A 23,073-nucleotide genomic window follows, 5' to 3' on the forward strand; every position below is an offset into this window, starting at 1 on the left:
GACAGTATTAAATACATACCATTAAACCATTTTAATTAAGAATTCTAATTATTTGATTATTTTTAATTTTTTTAGGTATTCTATTATAAATGAAAGGAAAAATAAGATGCTGACAATTGCTTACAACTGTTTTTCATTTGCAAATTCACTGCAAAGTTCAACAACATCTGGTAATAGTGAAGATAATTCTGACGCCAATGACGAAAAATGGTTGTGTCAATATATGCTTGGAAAAATATCAGAGAAAAGGAAAGAGGAGCCGAAGGTTTATTTAAATTATTATTTAATGGTAAATATTTGAATATATTGATTTCCAGCAAAGAATTTTTTAAACTCTTCAATAATTTTAACATTAGTTATGCATAAAGCTAGATACTCTGTTCAAAATTTCGTGAGAAATGAATGAAATATTTGCAAAATAAATTCGCAAAAGCAGTACATACTCTGTTCTTATTGTGAAAAACATTGTGAAATTTATCTGGCAAAATTTTTTTTCCAACTTACGAAATAACAAAAGCAGCACTTCTTACGCACGAAATTAAAACAAACAGCTGATCACATTTTATTAGTTTTCCAAAAATTTATTTATCGAGCCGAAAAAATGGAAAAATTACAAAACCATCAAAATAAAAATAAAAGCAAAACAATAAATTTACCTCACAAGCGGTCAATAATATACTTTCATTAATTTTAAATAAAAAACACTAAATAGTTTGTATTATTAAGATTTACTTTATTTTTAGCATTCAAAAAACATATGGATTTTCTTTACGTATTTAAAGCAATGATGCATATAACCAATAACCAATAAAAGCGACAAACTTTCCAAAATCGCGAAATAGACTACATTTGTTTGTTTTCGCATGAAAAAACCATAATTTTTTCGCAACTTTGAACTAGGCTTAAGACTAAATACGTTTAATATTTAATATGTGCATTCGGGTTATAACCAAAATAAGAGCCAATCAGGTCAGGTTATTTTGGTGCAAAAACCATCCACGGCTTTCTCCTGTAACATGATAAGCCACTCGATATCCAAAGCTGATTTTATTTTCCAATACCATTAAAATATTGGCTACACCCACCAAAAATATTTTCATAAATAAATATAAGTGTCATTTCTAAAAATTTCATATAATTTTAAAATCGTTTTTTTTTTTTTCAAAACTTTAAAATCGTTTTTCTCAATATTTTCATTTTGTGGCATACCGAGTTACTTCATATTGCTCATTTACAGTAACGCCCGGAGATTTTTTTCAGAAATTCCTACCAAAATCGCTCTACCGAAATTTACACGGACCATATTTATGTTAGGTTAATAGGAGGATGTATAGTATGTCAAATCCGAAAAAATACACCTAGGCCACTATCGGGTCTGTTGTGCGCTCCTTTTCACGAAAAAAAAAAAATTTCACTGATTGTATTATTTTTCAATGTTTAGAAACTCAGTTTCCCGGACGTAGTTCCTAAGAATCTTCCAATCAGTGTTAGTTATGTTATTTCCGAATAACATAACTTCCATGATACTTGGATCCAACCACGAATGCCTGACAGTGCTCCAGAGTTTCACTGTCCTCTCCAGATGCTCTACATTCGTCTGAATCCGCACGTCCAACTCTGCATAAATGTGCTCGTAATCCTTCTGTGACCTCTCAGAATACGTACCATCATACTATCCTCAGACTTGCTCATTTTGAGAAGATTTCTCGTCTTGTTCTCATCAGGGTCACCCCATAGGATTTTTGTGGTTCTACCCACCATTTCATTATTCCAAGAGGCCTTACGGGATTCTCTCACCCATATTTTTAGTTCAGCTTTTGTTGCGTCGAATGGTTTCGCGTTTGTCAGGTTAACTGCCTCGAGCTCCCTTCCCTTTAAAGCTATTACATTCGCCCTTTCGTTACCGACTACTCCCGAGTGGGCTGGTACCCACATGATGTGAACCTTACCACTGGAACAGTATTTAGTTAATGCTTTCTTACAATCCAAAACGGTCTTAGATTTAGTTCTATCGCCTGATATCGTCCTAATTGCCTTCTGGCTGTCGGTAAATATATTAAGCGCTGTGGGCTCGGACTTCTGCCTGGATGCTTGTGTTATGATTAGGTAAACGGTGGTATATTTTTGTTTCTGGGTCTTCAATATGGAACCGCAGGCCCACTTTGTCCTCCAATTTAGAGCCATCCGTGTAAGAACATATTCCTATGGTATTTGCTCTAATATTCCGCTTGACCAAGACCGCTTGACCATGACCATGACCATTCTGGGATTAGCGTTTCAAAGTTTCCGACATATTTTGTGTCTGGTATGCAATCAGGCATGTCCGATGATTGTATATAATCTTCCAATGTGTACAGTAAACATTGATGACGTGTCCTATAACCTCTTTTGGCCAGTTCGCCTAAAGTAAAGATCCGTTCGGCTGTAAGCGCAGCCTCATATCTTAAATATGTTATAGCAACGATTCCAGAGCCTTGCTTGAAGTAGTACACATACCCAAGCAGCATGTACGCTGAACTCCCTGTAGTAGTTTGATATTACACTCTCTGTCCAAAGCAGTCCACCATTATCATAAGCTAGAATTGGTATAATTACACTTTTATAAAGCCAATTTTTCATAGTAGGACTAAGACCCAGTATATGTAGACATTTTTTGGCTTTCTTGTGAAAAGGCAGTTTTTTGTCTTCGCCGTATTAACATTGAGGCCTCTTGGTTCTGCACAGCTCAAGGCCGTATTCAGAGCCTCCTCAGCTCTTCTACACAAGTAATTTGGATCATTTCCCTTTAAAAGTATTACGACGTCATCTGCATAGCAGACAGGTCTAACTCCTTTCTCGGTTAGGGTCCTTAGAAGGCTATTAATCGTGGTAACCCAGAGTAAAGGAGACAAAATGCCACCGCGAAATACCTTTTTCCTGATATTTATATCGTACATCTCGCAGCTTATCCATCTGTTCCTTAGCATGTAGTTGATCCAGTTACCCAGTTATATTGGGTTTGAGCTGATGTTTGTAACGCACAATAATATTGGTCCTATACCAGGTGCGGGTCCATTGGTGGAAAAAGGGAAATTTATTTCTATGGTACGGGAGACGAAGTCTATTGAAAATGAGCAACCGCTGTCGACAATGAGTTTTCATACATTTTGTATGGAGAGCAAAATATCGTATTGTGGTTGAGATAGATTCTGTGTTATTTTTATTGCGCTCTCTGGCGATCCTCTAATTTTTCTCTTATGTTATAGCGTTGGCATATGTTCATAATCTTTTGCTAAAAATCAGGCGCATTTTTCGCTACAAAATGTGGTCTGTCGCCCACATTTTTTTATTATTATTTTCATTTAATATCTTCTGTTAATAATAACACATGGAGAAAAATGTACATTATGGCAACCCTGTTTTTGCAAGATTTTTAGCAAAATATTATGAACATATGGCAGCGCTACAACATGAAAATAAGAGAAAAATTAGAGGATCGCAAGAGAGCCAAAAAAAAAAAATAAAATAGAATCTATCTTAACCACAATATCGCCAACCACAAGACGATATTTTGCTCTCCATACAAAATGTATGAAAACTTTTTGTCGACAGCGGTTGTGGTTCCAATTGTAATTAAGCTTTAAAGATAATTGTTTTATGTTCTATGTTCTCGGGGGAGTTTTCCAGATTTTTCCTACCGAGCGCGTCCCCGGGTGGCGGATAGGGGGTGGTGATGGACCATCTGTCCTCTCCCAGCTTTAATTTCACTTAAGCTGAGGGAGGGCAGATTGTCCACCACCTGGGAATATTATATTCCCCGCGGACCAAAAAACTGGAAAAAACAAATATGGAAAATAAAAATAAAAAGATAAAAGTTACGGTGCAGGGCCTAAATAACCCAGTACCGGCGGCAAGTGTTGATCTACTCGCGAGTCACGTGTCGTCGTCATCCTGCAATCGTGAGCAGAATACTACTACGGAGGTGGGTACCTTGGCCTCCGTGGCGGACAATGCGTCAAGTGTACAGCATGCCGCTGGCAAAAATATAGGGGTGAAAGAGAAGGATGTACTCGGAGAGAGCTCTAAGCTACCTCAGCCTTTAAATATAGGTGAGGGTTCCGACTCTGAATCCTCAGATGATAATAATAATAATACCATTATAGCAAATCCCAAAAAGGATGAAGTAGAGTAAATGGTGAAAGAGGTGAGTGATAGCATAGCTAAACTACCTATTACTAAGAAAAGACTTTCTGGAGCACAGAGGAGGAAGTTGAAAAAGATGCTTCAGGAAATCATAGTTAGTCAATCCCACGACACTCCAAAGGAAAAATCGGACTCTCTCACAAGATCTGAGGCAAAAAGGATCAGGTCTCCCGAGGAGTTGACAACTGAGAATAAACCTAAGAAGAAAAAGAGCTCCCCGTCTTCTAATACACAGTCGAAGCCAAGCCGTACTTCACTCAAAGGAATCTCAATTGAGAATCCTGCGAGTAAGGGTGACAACGCCAAGCCAGATATTCCGAAGACGAACACGTCGGCGAAATCAACCTCGAAGGTAAGGGAATCTCAAAAGAAGCCCCGAAAAACGAGGAAGGAGAAGCTAGACGGAGGAAAAGGAAAAAAGCCGCCATCTTACGCCAAAGTTGCCAGAAGTAGGCACCGGGACGATCTCTGCTATGCAGTTTACGATGCCGGTAATCCGACAGGCAAAATTCCAATAGACCAACAGAGTAAAATAGAAGACCTGGTCAACAATAAGATAGTGGACCATGCAATCGCTTCAAAGGGCAAACGAGAGCGAGAGCTGTGAGTTCAGCATGGGCGTGATGTTGATGAGGTTGGCATCTCACCAATGTGTTAGCACCCTAAAGAACTTGGTGGAAAGTATCCCTCCTCCCTGGGACGGCGCTAGGCTGGGACTGGCAAAGAAGAGCGAGCTTCCGGTGCTCCTAAAGTCCACTGTCTACATAAAAGGATGGGGCAGTAAACTGGCTAATGAACGTATAATGGAAATTCTTGGAGGTCAAAATGCTGAGCTGGCCGTGGAAAAATGGGATGTCTTTTACAGGAAAGAAGAACCTGAGGGAACTTTATTTGTAATAGGTATCGACCAGAAATCCATGGCTAGTCTTGCCAAGAATAAAGGTAGGGTTTACTTCGCCTCTAAATCTGTCATATTCAAAATTGGGAAGGTGCCGATTGGAAGGGCTGTTACAACAAGCCTCGAAAAGGACACTAAAAAACCTAAGACCACAGCAACAGTATCCACTACTGATAACGTTGAGAAGTCAAATCCTAAAATCGAGGAATTTACCATTAACTCGCCAGAAGAAAGTGTAGTTGCCCTTTCCAAAATTGGGAAGGCGCCGATTGAAAGGGCTGTCAAAACCGGCCCCGACAAGGACACTAAAACACCTAAGACAGTACCCAAAGCATCATTAGCAAGTACTAGCAATGTTGAGGAGTCAAATCCTAAAAGCGAGGAGGAAATCACTCACCCGCCAGCAGACAGAACAGCAATGCTCTCCAGAATTGGGAATGTGTCTATTAAAAATACTGCTATTCCTATGCCTGATAAGGACACCGCAGTGCCATCAACAGTACTCACTGCATTAATAGCCACTTCAGGCTATCCGGAGGAGTCAAATCCAAAGAGCGAGGAGGTGACCACCAACTCGCTGGAAGACAGTTTAATGGATGACCATGATTGAGGTTATCCAAATAAACCTCCATCGGAGCGAGACAGCTACCAACGCTCTGATGGCTAAAATCAACACAGGTAAAATACATATAGCTTTAATCCAGGAACCTTGGACGATTCGCAACAAGGTTTCTGGATTAAATCACGTAAATTTCCAACTTTTCTACGCTGATACAGGATCTCGCCCGAGAACATGTATCTTATGTCACAAGAACTTATGTTTTCTCCTCTCAACAGGATTATCAACATCGGATGCAACGGTGCTGAAGCAAGGTCGTGGCAACATATTCCTTGCATCTATTTACCTGCCTTTCGATTCTCCGACACTACCACCAACGTCGGATCTGATGAAACTGGTTGAAGAGGCACAAAGGAAAAATAAGAAAATTGTAATAGGTTGTGATGCCAACTCGCATCATGTAGCTTGGGGTAGTACAAACACCAATCGCAGGGGACAAGCCCTCATGGATTTCTTTAATACTAAAGACTTGATAACATTGAACTTAGGTAATAAAGCTACCTTCGTCAATAGAATCAGAGAAGAAGTATTAGATATAACTATATGTTCAGAAGAGCTTATAAACGAAATTCAGGATTGGAGAGTTTCGGACGAGCACTCCTTTTCTCATCATCGGTACATAAGATTCAAAATACTAAGGCCACCACCAAAGCCGATAAAGTTTCGGAATAAGTCTAAAACTAATTGGACAATGTTCGGGACCTTACTAAAGAACCGTTTAGGTCAGGACACTTTTCAATGTCGAAATAAAGAGGATATAGATGCCAAAGTGGAAACGTTCACAAGTGCCCTGGTTGAATCGTTCGAGGACAGCTGCCCTCTGCGAGAGCGGAGATCTGCCCAGGAAAAACCCTGGATAACTGGGGAGATCCGGAACCTTGGGAATTGGGAATTTTTAAAAAAAATAATAAAAAAATATTTGTTTAGAAAAAATCTAATTTTTAAAAATTTCGCAGTATTTATACAATTTTTTTACATTAACGAAATTTTCGTTTTCGAAAGTTAGAGTGTTAATTAAGACTGAAAATTATAAAAAATGATTCTAATAATTAATGGAATTTGAAAGTTTTTCAATAAGCCAATACATCACTACAAAATAATAATTTATATTAACACAAAAACGTACAATATGAAACCTCTTTTAATAATAATATGACTTTAAATATATATATATATATATATATATATATATATATATATATATATATATATATATATATATATATATATATATATATATATATATTTTGTTTCAATGTTAATGTTAATATTTATTGAGCCTTTTTTGAAACAATTAAAGTATTTTAAACAAATAACATATGAACACTTAAGACACGTATTATCCTAATTTACAATAATGTGTTTAAGCAACATGCGAAATTCTACATATAAGTACTATCCTCTATGTATCCTAAAAAACCAATGAGTTAGGTTAATATTCAAATCAAAGTTCGGAGTTTCCTCATTAAAACCTATAGGAGGGAGATAGTTTGTACTGTACCAACTCTAATATTATGATTTTCATGTGTGACAAGTTTATCTAAAAATTTTCTTAAAATATCGCATACATACAAACCAATTGGAGTTATTTCTGAATGAGAATATATATATCATGAATTCCAGGAAAGAACACAGAAACACTGTCAATTTTTGACCACATGTCTTCCAATTTCCTTCATATTATCAATATATGTTCTTGAGGTAGAAAATAAAACAACTCCGTTGTTTATTTTCACAAATTTCAAGAAACGCGATTTTTATGGCAATTTTAACTTGTTCGAAAACTACAAAAAATCAAAAAGGTATAAAACTTTGAACTTTTATATCTAGTGTCTGTGAATATAGACAATATATTTTTTAACAAATAGGTTGCGGTAAGCCATTAAGAATAAAATGACAAAATTCAAGCGTTTTTGGAAACTGTCCAAAATCATAGGAATTTGGCAAAAAAATTAGGAAAATTCAGAATGTTATTCGCAATTGTATAAGAACAGTTTGAATATTAAGAAAACATAAGTGGAACTACATATAGAGTCAAAACAAAAGTGGACAGAAGAGATTTCATAAAATTTGCGTCCAAGTCAAGTGATTCTGTAGCAAAACTTAGAGAAAATGTGGGTGTTACAGCAAGCCTAGCTACAGTAAAACGAATTGTAAGAAGGGCCAAGGCTTTAGAAATATTAAAAAGTGAATAAAAGCCACTCCAATTGCCACTCGTAAAGAGAAATCCTATTCAGTTTGCACGTGAACACATGCTTATAAAAAGCTATATCAACATCTTATTTTTTCGGATGAAAAAATGTTTAATTTAGAAGGTCCAAATCGATATAATCATTATTTTTATGATTTTTGAAAGGAAGAGCTCTACCTGAGTCGTTTGCATAGCTGTTGAGGATATGGGATGTAGTGGGCGGCAATTTCGTATTATGAAATATGTGAGCTTAAATTTCTTTCATCTAGTAAGAATTGTAATAATTGTAATGCTATACTGGAAACAGCTTTTTTCACATTTTCGGATATCTTTGAACCATTGCCGTGGATATTTCAAAAATATAATGCCCCGATCCATACCGCCAGTGCTGTAAATGGGTGGATTCGAAGCCAGAATGTCAACATTTTGGAGTGGCCTCCATAATCTTCTCACCTATTTATTACTGAAAAGGTTTCGGATATTCTTTCTCGTAATGTGTATAGGTCAGGCAGACAGTATGACACAAAAGAAGCCTAAATTGAAGGAACCAAAAAGGCTTGGACCGAAATTTTCTTGCCATTACTTAAGAATCTTTATAACTCTTTATCACCTCGAATTTTAGGAGTTATATAAAGTAACGGCGGATATGTTCCTTAGTAAAACCTTGTAAAAATGTTTATAAAAAGAAAAAGGTTTCATGAAAAAGGCAATTTGTTGTTGTTTTTGTCAATTAAAGATGACGAACCTATTCAAATGAGCCAAAAAAAAATATTGTTCAAAAACGTAGTATTTTAGAAAAAAAAAATTTTAAAATCGGTTATTAAGTATTGCACTAATGTTTGTCTATCTAGTGATATATAAGACATCATGGTATTAATTAAAATTTTAATATAACCAATTAGTCCATTATTTTTTGCAAAAAATTAATTTGAATGTAAACAAAACAGTGGACCTATTTAAGTGAGCGGGAGTGTATGTACGTTTGAAAATATAGTGTATAAATCAATGTCCATTTCATAGCGAGTTTGCGCAGACTAAAAACACACATTTTCTTATTCTCTTTAATTAGTAGTTGCTCAGACAGCAACGAGTACACATGCGTAGCGGGTGTCCAAGTTCTTTTTATTTTTTAAAATTTTAGTTTTTGATTGCACTGAAAAAATGAAACGTAATATGTGAGATATTCACACCAATAGGGCATTTTGTCTAGAGTTTAATACCTCAGTATCTGAATTCGAAATTATAAAATATGGTGTTCCAGAAGGTTCTATTTTGGCTCCACATCTTTATAACATTTTTATGTATGACTTTCCTCACATTTTACCAAATTCAACTGGTTTGCTCTATGCAGATGATTCCCTTCTATATTCTCATAGTGAGTCCCCATGTAATGCTTTAAGACAAGTAACTGAGCATCTGATGCATTTGAAAAAGGTAAAGGTTATGTTGTTCCTTCCAGAAAGCGAAAGATTAAAACTCTTTCTTGATGATGTAGAGATTCCTTTTGTTAATAGTTTAAAATATCTTGGAATCAACTTTAATAATCTATTAAAATTTAATGGACATGCAAGAACTGTCTTAAGAAAATCGTATAAGATAATGGGTACTTTTTCCGGGATTCTATATAATAAAAACCTATATATATATATATATATATATATATATATATATATATATATATATATATATATATATATATATATATATATATATATATATTTTGTTTCAATGTTAATGTTAATATTTATTGAGCCTTTTTTGAAACAATTAAAGTATTTTAAACAAATAACATATGAACACTTAAGACACGTATTATCCTAATTTACAATAATGTGTTTAAGCAACATGCGAAATTCTACATATAAGTACTATCCTCTATGTATCCTAAAAAACCAATGAGTTAGGTTAATATTCAAATCAAAGTTCGGAGTTTCCTCATTAAAACCTATAGGAGGGAGATAGTTTGTACTGTACCAACTCTAATATTATGATTTTCATGTGTGACAAGTTTATCTAAAAATTTTCTTAAAATATCGCATACATACAAACCAATTGGAGTTATTTCTGAATGAGAATATATATATCATGAATTCCAGGAAAGAACACAGAAACACTGTCAATTTTTGACCACATGTCTTCCAATTTCCTTCATATTATCAATATATGTTCTTGAGGTAGAAAATAAAACAACTCCGTTGTTTATTTTCACAAATTTCAAGAAACGCGATTTTTATGGCAATTTTAACTTGTTCGAAAACTACAAAAAATCAAAAAGGTATAAAACTTTGAACTTTTATATCTTTGAGAGTTTATATCGGATTTTTTTGATTTAGAACCCAATCTATTCCTGTGGTTGAGCTCTTTCATTCTAATGTAATTTTTATATTAAAAAGTTTAAGATAGTGCATTATTTATGGAAATCCACTTTTTGAATGCATTTTTGAAATCGTTCTCCCTGTTTAAATTTTTTTAAAAAGGCATAAGTCGATTATTTGAACTTTTTATGCAATATATAAAAATATTTTGTTGTGACGTTCATTACATCTATTTTTGCCGATTTTTTTAAATGTTTTATATTGAAATTTTTTAAGTTTTATTGATATTTTAGGCATTTAACAGAATTTAAAACTGCTTAAAATACATTACTGATCACAATTGGGATGCAAATATTTAAATTTGGTTACAACTAATGTACTCTTTCATAAAAATGCATTTCTAAATAATATTTCTTAAGATAAATGCATTTTTATTGAAAATGCGTATTGGGTGCATTTTCTACATTTTACTCCATGTTTAACGTATCTTGTAAGTGCATTATTAATAAATTTATATAAAATAAAAATTTATATATTTTTATGGGCATTTTAACTAATTTAAACTAAAAAAAAAATAATTTTCAAAATATCGCGAAAAATTATTATTTATATTTTAATAAAAAAAATCTTAAATAATATAAAAAATAGCAAGTTTTGATTTATGATATTTTAAAATACTTTCAACAGGGAGAACAATTTGGAAAACGCTCTCAAGGTGCACTTGCATCGAAAATGCATCTATCTTAAAAAATATTATTTAGAAATGCATTTTTATGAAAGTGTACATTAGTGGTAATCGAATTTAAATATTTGCATTCCAATTCTGATCAGTAATGTATTTAAAGTAGTTTTAAATTCTGTTAAATGCATAAAATATCAATAAAATATAAACATTTTCCAATATAAAACATTTAAAAAAATCGAAAAAATTGATGTAATGAACGTCACAAAAAGTATTTTTATATATTGCATAAAAAGCTTCAAATAATCGATTTATGCACTTTTAAAAATTTTAAATAGGGAGAACGATTTCAAAAATGCATTCAAAAAGTGCATTTCCATAAATAATGCACTATGTTAAACTTTTTAATATAAAAATTATATTAGAATGAATGAGCTCATCCACACTAATAGATTGGGTTCTAAATCAAAAAAAAAAATCCGATATAAACTCTCAAAGATATAAAGGTTCAAAGTTTTATACCTTTTTGATTTTTTGTAGTTTTCGAACAAAATAAAATCGCCATAAAAATCGCGTTTCTTGAAATTTTTAAGAATTTAACGTTGATATGTCTTATGTGTCTATTATTCGGTCAATTCTTATTTGATTTCTCATGGAATTCAAGATATATAAATTTGAATAACGTGTATTTAAAGATTCAAAATTTTTTTGTGTGCAACATCTCAAATTTTTTCTTTCAAAAATTTCCATTTCTTTAATAATAATAGGTGATATGTTAAACCATATTGGGAATCCATATAAGAAAACCCGTCCTATACTTGTTTTATATAACAGGAGTTTAGTATTCGTCGATAGGTTTTTATTATATAGAATCCCGGAAAAAGTACCCATTATCTTATACGATTTTCTTAAGACAGTTCTTGCATGTCCATTAAATTTTAATAGATTATTAAAGTTGATTCCAAGATATTTTAAACTATTAACAAAAGGAATCTCTACATCATCAAGAAAGAGTTTTAATCTTTCGCTTTCTGGAAGGAACAACATAACCTTTACCTTTTTCAAATGCATCAGATGCTCAGTTACTTGTCTTAAAGCATTACATGGGGACTCACTATGAGAATATAGAAGGGAATCATCTGCATAGAGCAAACCAGTTGAATTTGGTAAAATGTGAGGAAAGTCATACATAAAAATGTTATAAAGATGTGGAGCCAAAATAGAACCTTCTGGAACACCATATTTTATAATTTCGAATTCAGATACTGAGGTATTAAACTCTAGACAAAATGCCCTATTGGTGTGAATATCTCACATATTACGTTTCATTTTTTCAGTGCAATCAAAAACTAAAATTTTAAAAAATAAAAAGAACTTGGACACCCGCTACGCATGTGTACTCGTTGCTGTCTGAGCAACTACTAATTAAAGAGAATAAGAAAATGTGTGTTTTTAGTCTGCGCAAACTCGCTATGAAATGGACATTGATTTATACACTATATTTTCAAACGTACATACACTCCCGCTCACTTAAATAGGTCCACTGTTTTGTTTACATTCAAATTAATTTTTTGCAAAAAATAATGGACTAATTGGTTATATTAAAATTTTAATTAATACCATGATGTCTTATATATCACTAGATAGACAAACATTAGTGCAATACTTAATAACCGATTTTAAAATTTTTTTTTTCTAAAATACTACGTTTTTGAACAATATTTTTTTTTGGCTCATTTGAATAGGTTCGTCATCTTTAATTGACAAAAACAACAACAAATTGCCTTTTTCATGAAACCTTTTTCTTTTTATAAACATTTTTACAAGGTTTTACTAAGGAACATATCCGCCGTTACTTTATATAACTCCTAAAATTCGAGGTGATAAAGAGTTATAAAGATTCTTAAGTAATGGCAAGAAAATTTCGGTCCAAGCCTTTTTGGTTCCTTCAATTTAGGCTTCTTTTGTGTCATACTGTCTGCCTGACCTATACACATTACGAGAAAGAATATCCGAAACCTTTTCAGTAATAAATAGGTGAGAAGATTATGGAGGCCACTCCAAAATGTTGACATTCTGGCTTCGAATCCACCCATTTACAGCACTGGCGGTATGGATCGGGGCATTATATTTTTGAAATATCCACGGCAATGGTTCAAAGATATCCGAAAATGTGAAAAAAGCTGTTTCCAGTATAGCATTACAATTATTACAATTCTTACTAGATGAAAGAAATTTAAGCTCACATATTTCATAATACGAAATTGCCGCCCACTACATCCCATATCCTCAACAGCTATGCAAACGACTCAGGTAGAGCTCTTCCTTTCAAAAATCATAAAAATAATGATTATATCGATTTGGACCTTCTAAATTAAACATTTTTTCATCCGAAAAAATAAGATGTTGATATAGCTTTTTATAAGCATGTGTTCACGTGCAAACTGAATAGGATTTCTCTTTACGAGTGGCAATTGGAGTGGCTTTTATTCACTTTTTAATATTTCTAAAGCCTTGGCCCTTCTTACAATTCGTTTTACTGTAGCTAGGCTTGCTGTAACACCCACATTTTCTCTAAGTTTTGCTACAGAATCACTTGACTTGGACGCAAATTTTATGAAATCTCTTCTGTCCACTTTTGTTTTGACTCTATATGTAGTTCCACTTATGTTTTCTTAATATTCAAACTGTTCTTATACAATTGCGAATAACATTCTGAATTTTCCTAATTTTTTTGCCAAATTCCTATGATTTTGGACAGTTTCCAAAAACGCTTGAATTTTGTCATTTTATTCTTAATGGCTTACCGCAACCTATTTGTTAAAAAATATATTGTCTATATTCACAGACACTAGAATATGAATGGATTTTACTCACTGCCAGCAGTAAACTGATTTTGTTCTGATTGAACCTAATCAAGTGAGGCAAAAAAATATAGCTAAAAATCGTAGTATGTTAGAAAAAAATGATTAAAAATCCGCTATTAGGTATTGCGCTAATTTTTGTCTCACTAGTGATACATAAGACATCATGTTATTATTAAAAATTTTAATATTACTAAATAGTCCATTAGTTTTTGCAAAATATTAATTTGAATGTAAACAAAACAGTGAACCTATTTAAGTGAGCGGGAGTGTATTAGGGTGATCGATTATTCGTACAGATGGGATTCTACCCGGTATTTACCCAATGTGTGGGTAAATTGAGGGTAAATACCAGGTATCATTTCTTTCTTTTCTATAATTTTGGGGTATTTATAAAAAGTTTTTACATTCAATGTTAGACATGCTTTCGAGAAGATCGCTATTTAAAAGCAGCAAAATCGGTCCATAAATACCGGACATATCAGCAAAAACCCGAGACAACCTCTGAAAATTTCATAAAAAATACAATTTTTTCATGCTTTGATATAAGCAACAGCAACACTGCTTATTCATTGAGTATTTCGTTTAATATGTTTGGATGGCTGTGTGTTTCATAGCCTTCTTTGTATTGTTTTTATTTCTTGGTGTAATCAGTTTCGTTGTTTGGATGCTGTTGGTTTTACTACCTTGTGTATTTTGTTTTTTGTGTGGTTATTTCGTTTAGCGCTGTTGTGGTTCATTTTGTTTTGCTATTGCTATAATAATGATATAGTCGAGAAAATGAAATAAATATAAATTTTTTGAAAATACAATTAAAAAAGCAAAATAATTTCAAAAAAATGCGTCCAAATAATTAAGTTAAGCAGGATCCACTTTATATAATTTAATAATAAATTAATTAATTTTTACTTTTTACAATCCGCGTGTTTAACAAATTTTGTACAACTTAGTTTATACCCAGCTTTTTTGTAAACACCTGGGTATTTACCCATTTTTACCCAATTTATCCATTTTACTGGGTATTTACCAATTTGGTTTTAACCCTTTTCCCATCTCTAATTATTCGAAATTTTCCAAAAACCGGTTTTCGATTAGCTGACATTTGAAAAAAAATCGGTTGCATTTTTCAAATTCAGAAAAAAATGGTTAACCGATTTTTCATTATAAATAACAAAATCTATTTTAATTTGAAAAAAATCAACGTTTAAATTGAAATTTGAATAAAACTATGAATAAAACATAGCCCGAACTGATTTTTAACAGTCTAAAAAAGTATAAATTTAGATCTAGTCTAATTTACATTATTTCTTTAATGTAAAAAAAAATGGAAAAAAGTGGGACACTTCTGTTAAACATAAGGAACTATGTAATCCTAGCTTATTCTAAAATCCCTGTGTAGACAATTTCCATAGGCATTAAAACACTTCCATAATATTTTAGCCGCAAATTAATTATTGTTATTGGAACATAATTTTAAGATGGAAAAAATTTTATCTAATAAATTTTACAAATTAAATTTTTTAATTAATCAGGAAAATCAAAAAAGTTTAACCAAAGGTAACCATTCGAAAAATATACTCTAGTTCCAGGACTCCAATATTTTTAAAATTTAGATGGGCTGTATTATTATTTACTTCAAAATTTTATTTAAGTAATCTTTGAATACAATGCAAATAAAAGTATTCGAGACCGGTTTTTAAAAAGTAAAAAAATCGGGATATTCGAAATTCGAAAAATTAACATTTAGAAAAAACCGACACTGGTAAAGCACAAAAAACTAGTTTTAAAACCGGTTGAAAAACCGAGTCGATCACCCAAGTACATATCGTCTCAAAATTTCATAAGGACGTATGTCTTCGTATGTCTATTCCTTGTTGGGTCTGAGATTAACATTTCTCATTGATACACACAGATTAACAAACCTGCTCCATTGATGGTGGTGATAATAATCGGATTTTGAAAAGATACAGAAGTTTTCCTTTAATAAATCAAATTTTTTGAAGAGGAATTACAAAAGTACTTATAAATTTGCGAAAATTAATTTTGTTTCTTAAAAAAATTTTATTTTTAATAAAAAGAATGACTTGACTAAGATTCGAACCACTGATGTTCCACTTCTCATACCACTGTTCTACCCACAACACCACTTCCTTACTTGGTTCTTTAATAACTAATGTATATCATATGGTAAGTAGGTAGGTAGGTAGGTTGATAGGAGGATGTATATTACACCAAATCCGAAGAAATACACCTAGGCCACTATCTTGCCTGTCATGAAAAAAAGGGAACTGAATGAATTATTTTTCAGTGTTCATAAACTCAGTTTCCTGAACGTAATTCCTAAGAATCTTCCAATCAGTGTTAGTCAGGAATGTTATTTCCGGAATAACATCACTTCCAAGATACTTGAATCTAACTTCGACGAATGCCTGGCACTGGCAAAGAAAGTGCTCCAGAGTTTCACTGTCCTCTCCACATGCTCTACATTCATCTGAATCCGCACGTCCAATTTTGCATAGATGTGCTTGTAATCCTGAGTGTCCACTCAGAATACGTACCATCATACTATCTTCAGACTTGCTCATTTTGAGGAAATTTTTCGTCTTGCTCTCATCAGGGTTACCCCATAGGATCTTCGTGGTTCTACCCACTGTTTCATTATTCCAAGAGGCCTTATGGGATTCTCTCATCCATATTTTTAGTTCAGCTTTTGTTGCGTCGAATGGTTTCGCGTTTGTCAGGTTAACTGCCTCGAGCTGCCTACCTTTTAAAGCTATTACATTCGCCCTTTCGTTACCGCTTTCGTTTATGCATTCCGTTATTGCTCGTACTTCTGCCTGGAAGCTTGTGTTATGATTTGGTAAACGGTGGTATATTTCTGTTTCTGAGTCTTCAATATAGAACCACAGCCCCACTATGTCTCCCAATTTAGAGCCATCCGTGTAACAACGGATTCCTACTGGTATTTGCTCTAATGTTCCGATTGACCAAGACATTCTATCTGGGATCAGCGTTTCAAAGTTTCCGACATATTCTGTGTCTGATATACGATCAGGCACGTCCGATGATTGTGTATAACCTTCCAATGTGTCCAGTATACATTGATGACGTGTCCTATAACCGCTTTTGGCCAGTTCGCCTAAAGTAAAGAGCCGTTCGGCTTTAAGCGCTGCCTCATATTTTAAATATGTTTCAATGGGTGGAATATCTAGCAACGTTTCCAGAGCCTTGGTTGAAGTAGTACACATGGCACCACTTCTACCCAAGCAGCATGTACGCTGAACTCCCTGTAGTAGTTTGATATTGCACTTTTTGTCTAAAGTAGTCCACCAGATTATTGAAGCATAAGCTAGAATTGGTCTAATTACACTTTTATAAAGCCAATTTGTCATAGTAGGACTAAGACCCCATTTCATGCCTATAGTTCTCCTACATATCGCCCAGTACCAATGTGCCTTGTTGATCCTATCCTCTATGTGGTGTCTCCATTTTAATTTCCTGTCGAGGATTACACCTAAGTACTTAACTTTGTCTGTCACTGATATCTTCTTACCAGGAAGGTTCAGTATACGTAGAGATGTCTGTCTTTTTTGTAAAAAGACAGATTTCCATTTTTGCCGGGTTGACATTGAGGCCTCTCGGTTGAGCCCAGCTCAAGGCTGTATGCAGAGCCTCCTCAGCTCTTCTACACAAGTAATTTGGATCCTTTCCCTTTAAAAGTGTTACGACATCGTCTGCATAGCAGACAGGTCTAAGTCCTTTCTCGGTTAGGGTCCTTAGGAGGCTATTAATCGTGGTAACCCAAAGTAAAGGTGACAGAATGGCACCCTGTGGTGTACCGCGAAAAACCTTTTTCCTGATCGTACATGTCGCAGCTTATCCATCTGTTCCTTAGCATGTGGTTGATCCAGTTACGGAGCACCCGGTCAACATAAAACTGGTCTAGGGATTGGATAAGAGTATCAGTGTGCACATTATTAAAGGCGCCTTCGATGTCAATACATACCGCCATATACAAATACTATATTCTTTTCTGTAAGTACGAACAAAAAACTGTTGCTGAATACCTTTTGTCAACGCTGATCTTGCTGAATTGCATACAAAATTAAAGAGTTACGTTTTCTCAATGTGCACCATTTTTTGATCGCGTGTTAGCAGTGAAAATCGTATATTTATGTAAAAACCACCAGTTAATAAACAAAAGCAAGAGTAATTAATGGTGCAGTGGTCGGGACATAGAACCGAAAACTATGAGGGTCTAGGTTCAAACACAGTCTACTTGTAAAAATTTTTTTGTAAAATAAAACAACAACAACCCTCTGCACCATTTTTTGATCGCGTGTTAGCAGTGAAAATCGTATATTTATGTAAAAACCACCAGTTAATAAACAAAAGCAAGAGTAATTAATGGTGCAGTGGTCGGGACATAGAACCGAAAACTGTGAGGGTCTAGGTTCAAACACAGTCTACTTGTAAAAATTTTTTTGTAAAATAAAACAACAACAACCCTCTTTTAGACCTATTTTATGGTTGGTATGTAAAATTATGGTCCGATTTTTCATGTGGTTGAAAAATCAGTATTTTTTCACAAATCTTACTGCAGATAAAGGTTTTGTAAAAAATATTAAAAACAAGTTGAAAAAGCAAGATTTTTTAGAGGTTGTCTGAAATTTTTTGTCATATCTCAGAACTCTACCGGATAATAATGAATGTTTTGGGTGAATTTCCATTGCTTCGTTTTAACGTGAGCGGATATAGCTAAATCGACTCATAAGGATCAAGAATATATATACTTTGTTAGGTCTCAGATGAATATTTCTTGGTGTTACACATGGAATGACAAAGTTATATATACCCTCTATAACCAATGATGGTGGTGTAGTAGGGTTGCCAGATTCCGATTTTTAAAAAGCTGGACATTGGGTTTTAAAAAGCTGGACAAAACAAAAAATGCTGGACAAAACAAAAAAAGCTGGACATAAAAATAACTGAGAAAATTTTGGTTTTGTGTAAATAATTTCACAGTGATACACCAAAAAAAATGCATGGGTTCCCATATACCAATTCCGTTTTGTTGTAGTCCATAGAGTACGAATATATTTTTAGTTTTCCCCGATCACTTCGTTAACTTAGTTTTTAAAAGCAAACGATGTGAAAAAGCGCCATTTTTGAAGTTTTAAATTTTAAAAATCATAAGTACGTAAACTGTACGTACTTATGATATCGCTCGCAATAATAGGTCTGTTCGCTTACTTTCCAGTAAGAAATATTCAGCTACTTTATGATAGAGAGTAATTTTTAATTTACTCTTAATCAGGAAAATATCAAAAAAAGTACGAGAACGCAAATTTGTAAAAAAATTGCAAGTTTTTGTTTATAGACAATGATTAGTAATGCCCTTTTGCTGAAATCTCAATCGCTAACAAAACACAAAAAACCAAATAATTGAAACTATGATTTTTCCTATAAATAAATGGATATTTAAAGTTAACAAAACATGTAGTATCATTAAAAATATATTATTATGGTTTTATTGTTTTATTAAAACAAATATTTACACAAAATCGCTAAGAGAAAGACAAAATAAATTGTTTTAAAAACGCTAGATTGACAATATTTGTTATGATTTTTCAAAACAAATAAACTCTTTTAAAAACTTAATTATGATAAATAAAATTAAAATAAATCTAATTACAAATAAGTTTTTAATATTCGTGTGTTATTAATTTATATAGTCCTTTAAAAAAATGTAAAATTTACCAAATTTTCGATTTCTTTGGTTTGTTTACATATTCATAAATCAAACATATGTTGTGAATATATGTTAGATTTTTTACTGGGAAAAAATATCCAGTAAAATCAAACAATTCTCTATCCAAGAACTGTCATTTTTACCGCTCTCTTACTCTCTCCTTGCAAGTTTTCAAAAGTACGCGAACGGAATCCAGTAACAATTGTTGCAAATTGTTACAAATTTTCGAGTACGCGAACAGACCTAATATTTATTACGACATCAGCTGTTCAAGTGTTGAGACATATTATGATAGATGTGGGAAATCATAACTTATTTGTATAACAAATGTACAATCAGTGTTGGCTAACATGATATGACAAAGATAACATAAAAATTATTGCAGTGTACTAAAAAAATTATATTTAGCTGGACAAATTAAATTTTAGCTTGAAACTGGACAAGCATCAAAAAAGCTGGAAAATCCAGCCAAGTCCAGCCAGGCTGGCAACCCTATGGTGGAGGGTATAAAAATATTAAAGTATACATCGATACCATTCTAAAAATATATTTATATTTTTAGTTTAGTGAATAGGTCCCGATAAATAAAGTATTACTCCATGGAACACAAAAAATATTACCAAAATCACATAAAAAACCCACCTTCACAGTTTACGAGTTAACATTATTCGATTTTACTAAAACTTCAGATGTATATTTCCTACATCTTGAATTTTATATTCTTTAAAAATTTTATGTAAAATGCATAAGAGTTAAGAATAAAGCCCTTTACAAAAAATAGTTTTCTCCGAAGTCCTCAAAATTCAAATCGCAGGTACCGCTAATATGTGAGAGATATCGACCAAATTTTTTTACTATTTTATACCCTTCTGTATTGTCCATAAGTCACAAAATTTTAAAATTTGCTTAACAAAATTGCTAAAAGTTTGAAACTAGATTTTTGAAACTGCCGTCTGAGTGGTTTCTCATTTATGACTATACCCCAAATACGGTTTACGCTATCTAATGAGGATAACAACTCACATTTAAGTTAATACAAATATATTTAACGTTAGGACATGGTTTTATTACAATATTTCTTAATAGTTGTTAATTTTTTTAAATGTTTCTCGTGTAAGTGTTTTGTGACACTAAATGACCGGAGGAATTTGTAATAACTTTTACAATTCTTCCAGAACGTATTTTTATAACTACAGTAGTTTTCCGATTTAACGACCATTCAATTCTACGAACATCGCATTTAACGAACAAGCTAATTTTTCCTATTGACTACCTTAAATAACGAATAAAACTTGTTTTTTGTACTCTGTTTAACGAACTAATAAAAATATTATTATTTAAATGAAGATAAAATGACATTTATCAAAAATAACAAATAACCTAAGTTGTAGCGGTGCTTTTATACCCAAAACTGTAACACATTCTGGGTTCTTATTAAATTTTAGTTCGATGTAGCTATGTCCGTCCGTCCTTCAGATAATGACTTTAACGCTCATTACTCGCTTAACAATACGATTAAATTCGATTCAAACATGTTCTATACTAACCGAAATCTCTAACAAATTTTATGGGAATCGGTCCATAATTGACCTTACCCTCCATATCAGGCCCCTTAAGAAAATTACTTCAACGCTCATTACTCGCTTAAAAATACGAGTATAGCGATGAACTTCGAGAAATAACTTTAACGCTCATGACTGAATTAAAAATACAGCGATGAAATTCGACACAAATATGGTTTGAAGGTGGGTATAAAAGATCCGGAACTTTGTGTTTTGTGCTATTTTTATAAAAAAAAAGAATTAATTTTTATAAAATACCTATTTTTAATTATTTTCCTACCAAAAACCCATGTTTTAGTTAGTACTGCATATAACGAACTTTTCAATTTTACGAACAGGCCTGACAACATATGGGTTCGTTAAATCGGAAAACTACTGTATTCGCAACACCTGAAAAATTACAGAATTTTATAATTGGGACTCAAATATACAATCAAAAGGACGAAATACTCAAACAAACACAAACAAATACACAACGCAATGAAACCAACAGACATCCAAACATACGAAATTGAATGTACCAGGAAACAAAAACAATATACACAAGGCAATGAAACACACAGACATCCAAACATATGAAACGAAATACTCCCCAGCGGGAAAAAGAGGCAGTAAAGAGGACTTACTAAAGGCATTATTTTGCAGACACAAGCACACCCGTCTGCATTGCAAAATCATTTCAATTTTACACGGCGTGTCATTGTCAGCCAAGTGCTTGCCTTCTCGCTTCTATTAAAGGGCTGATAGAAGGCTTACTTAAAAAGGCCTATTAAACGGTCTTCCGTTGTAGGCCTATTAGAATATCTTTCGCTGAACGCTTATAAGAAGACCTATAACGTAATGTATATAAGATGGTCTTCCGTTAAAGTCATATTAGAAGATCTTCGGTCAAAGGCTTTGTAAAAAGTCTGTATAGGAAATTATTATAAAAGTTTTAGGGATATATTCATAAGAGTTTATCAAAGTTTTATAAAACAAATTTTCATAAAAAATTGATAAATTCTTATCCTAAGACTTTTAATATAATTACCTAAGCAGACATTCTACAAAGGGAAGACACTATTAATAAATTCTACATTAAACATAAGAAATTGGCACATGCGTATTTTTAATTATAAAAGCCTACTTTACGAGAACTTTACAACATAAAGTTTTGCAAAAGACCAAATTTTATTTGGAATGTAAAAAAATACATTCTTCTGTTTTCAGGTAGCGGTTTATAAAAAAGAGGGCAAAATAAATTTTATGGAGTCGATTTTAGAGAGCCAATATATAAAAATAATTGCAAACCCAATCATGTTTGAATTTTAATAATTGTTTGTTTGGCATTGTTTTGCAATGCAACTTGTAATGTGCATGAATCCTACAAGAAGGGGAAGTTATGTGCTTGTGGAATATCTTCCGCGAGAAGGCAATGAGGAATGAGTATCGCATCTTTTAGAATGAGTAAATATGTCTGTTAGAAGGCCTAAAAATCGAAGTCCTACCATTTTTTCCCGCTGGGTCAAGGAATAAGCAGTGTTGTTGTTGTTGCGTATATCAAAGCATGAAAAAAATTGTCTTTTTTATGAAATTTTCAGAGGTTGTCTCGGATTTTTGCTCATATGTCCGGTATTTATGGACCGATTTTGCTAATTTTAAATAGCGATCTTCTCGAAAGCATGTCTAACAGAATTATTGAAGATCTCGCCGATATCGGGGGTCCTTTAAAAAAAGATTTCAGCAAACACACAGACGGACGGACATAGCTAAATCATCCAGAATATATATTATATTGTAGAAATTACAAACGGAATGACAAACTTATATATACCCTTCTCACGAAGGTGAAGGGTATAATAATAAGGGGAATACAGTCCAAACAACATCCAACTTTGACAGATTGACGCTAAATAATAGGTTGCCACCTGATTCTAATATTTTGCACTTTGTCTATTCCAAAATGTTAGCTATTATTTGCCGATGCTTACGATGATGTGTCCAAAATGGAATACACACACACTCATAA

General features: G+C 33.0%; 1 protein-coding gene across 1 annotated transcript in view; it reads left to right on the plus strand.

Annotated features, from left to right (window-relative positions):
- Positions 1-75: 75 nt before the first annotated feature.
- LOC119611045 (calcineurin-binding protein cabin-1-like) overlaps positions 76-23,073 on the plus strand; it is a gene marked incomplete at its 5' end in the record, with an annotated part of 45,133 nt that continues 22,135 nt past the window's right edge. The window contains one exon of the mRNA XM_037966503.1: positions 76-289. Within this exon, the coding sequence (XP_037822431.1) occupies positions 76-289 (214 nt within the window). The remainder of the gene's footprint in view (positions 290-23,073) is intronic.

Source organism: Lucilia sericata, unplaced genomic scaffold (assembly GCF_015586225.1).
Source record: "Lucilia sericata isolate MDLA Ls3-8-SP2 unplaced genomic scaffold, ASM1558622v1 Contig001344F_arrow, whole genome shotgun sequence".
Lineage (NCBI taxonomy): Eukaryota > Metazoa > Arthropoda > Insecta > Diptera > Calliphoridae > Lucilia > Lucilia sericata.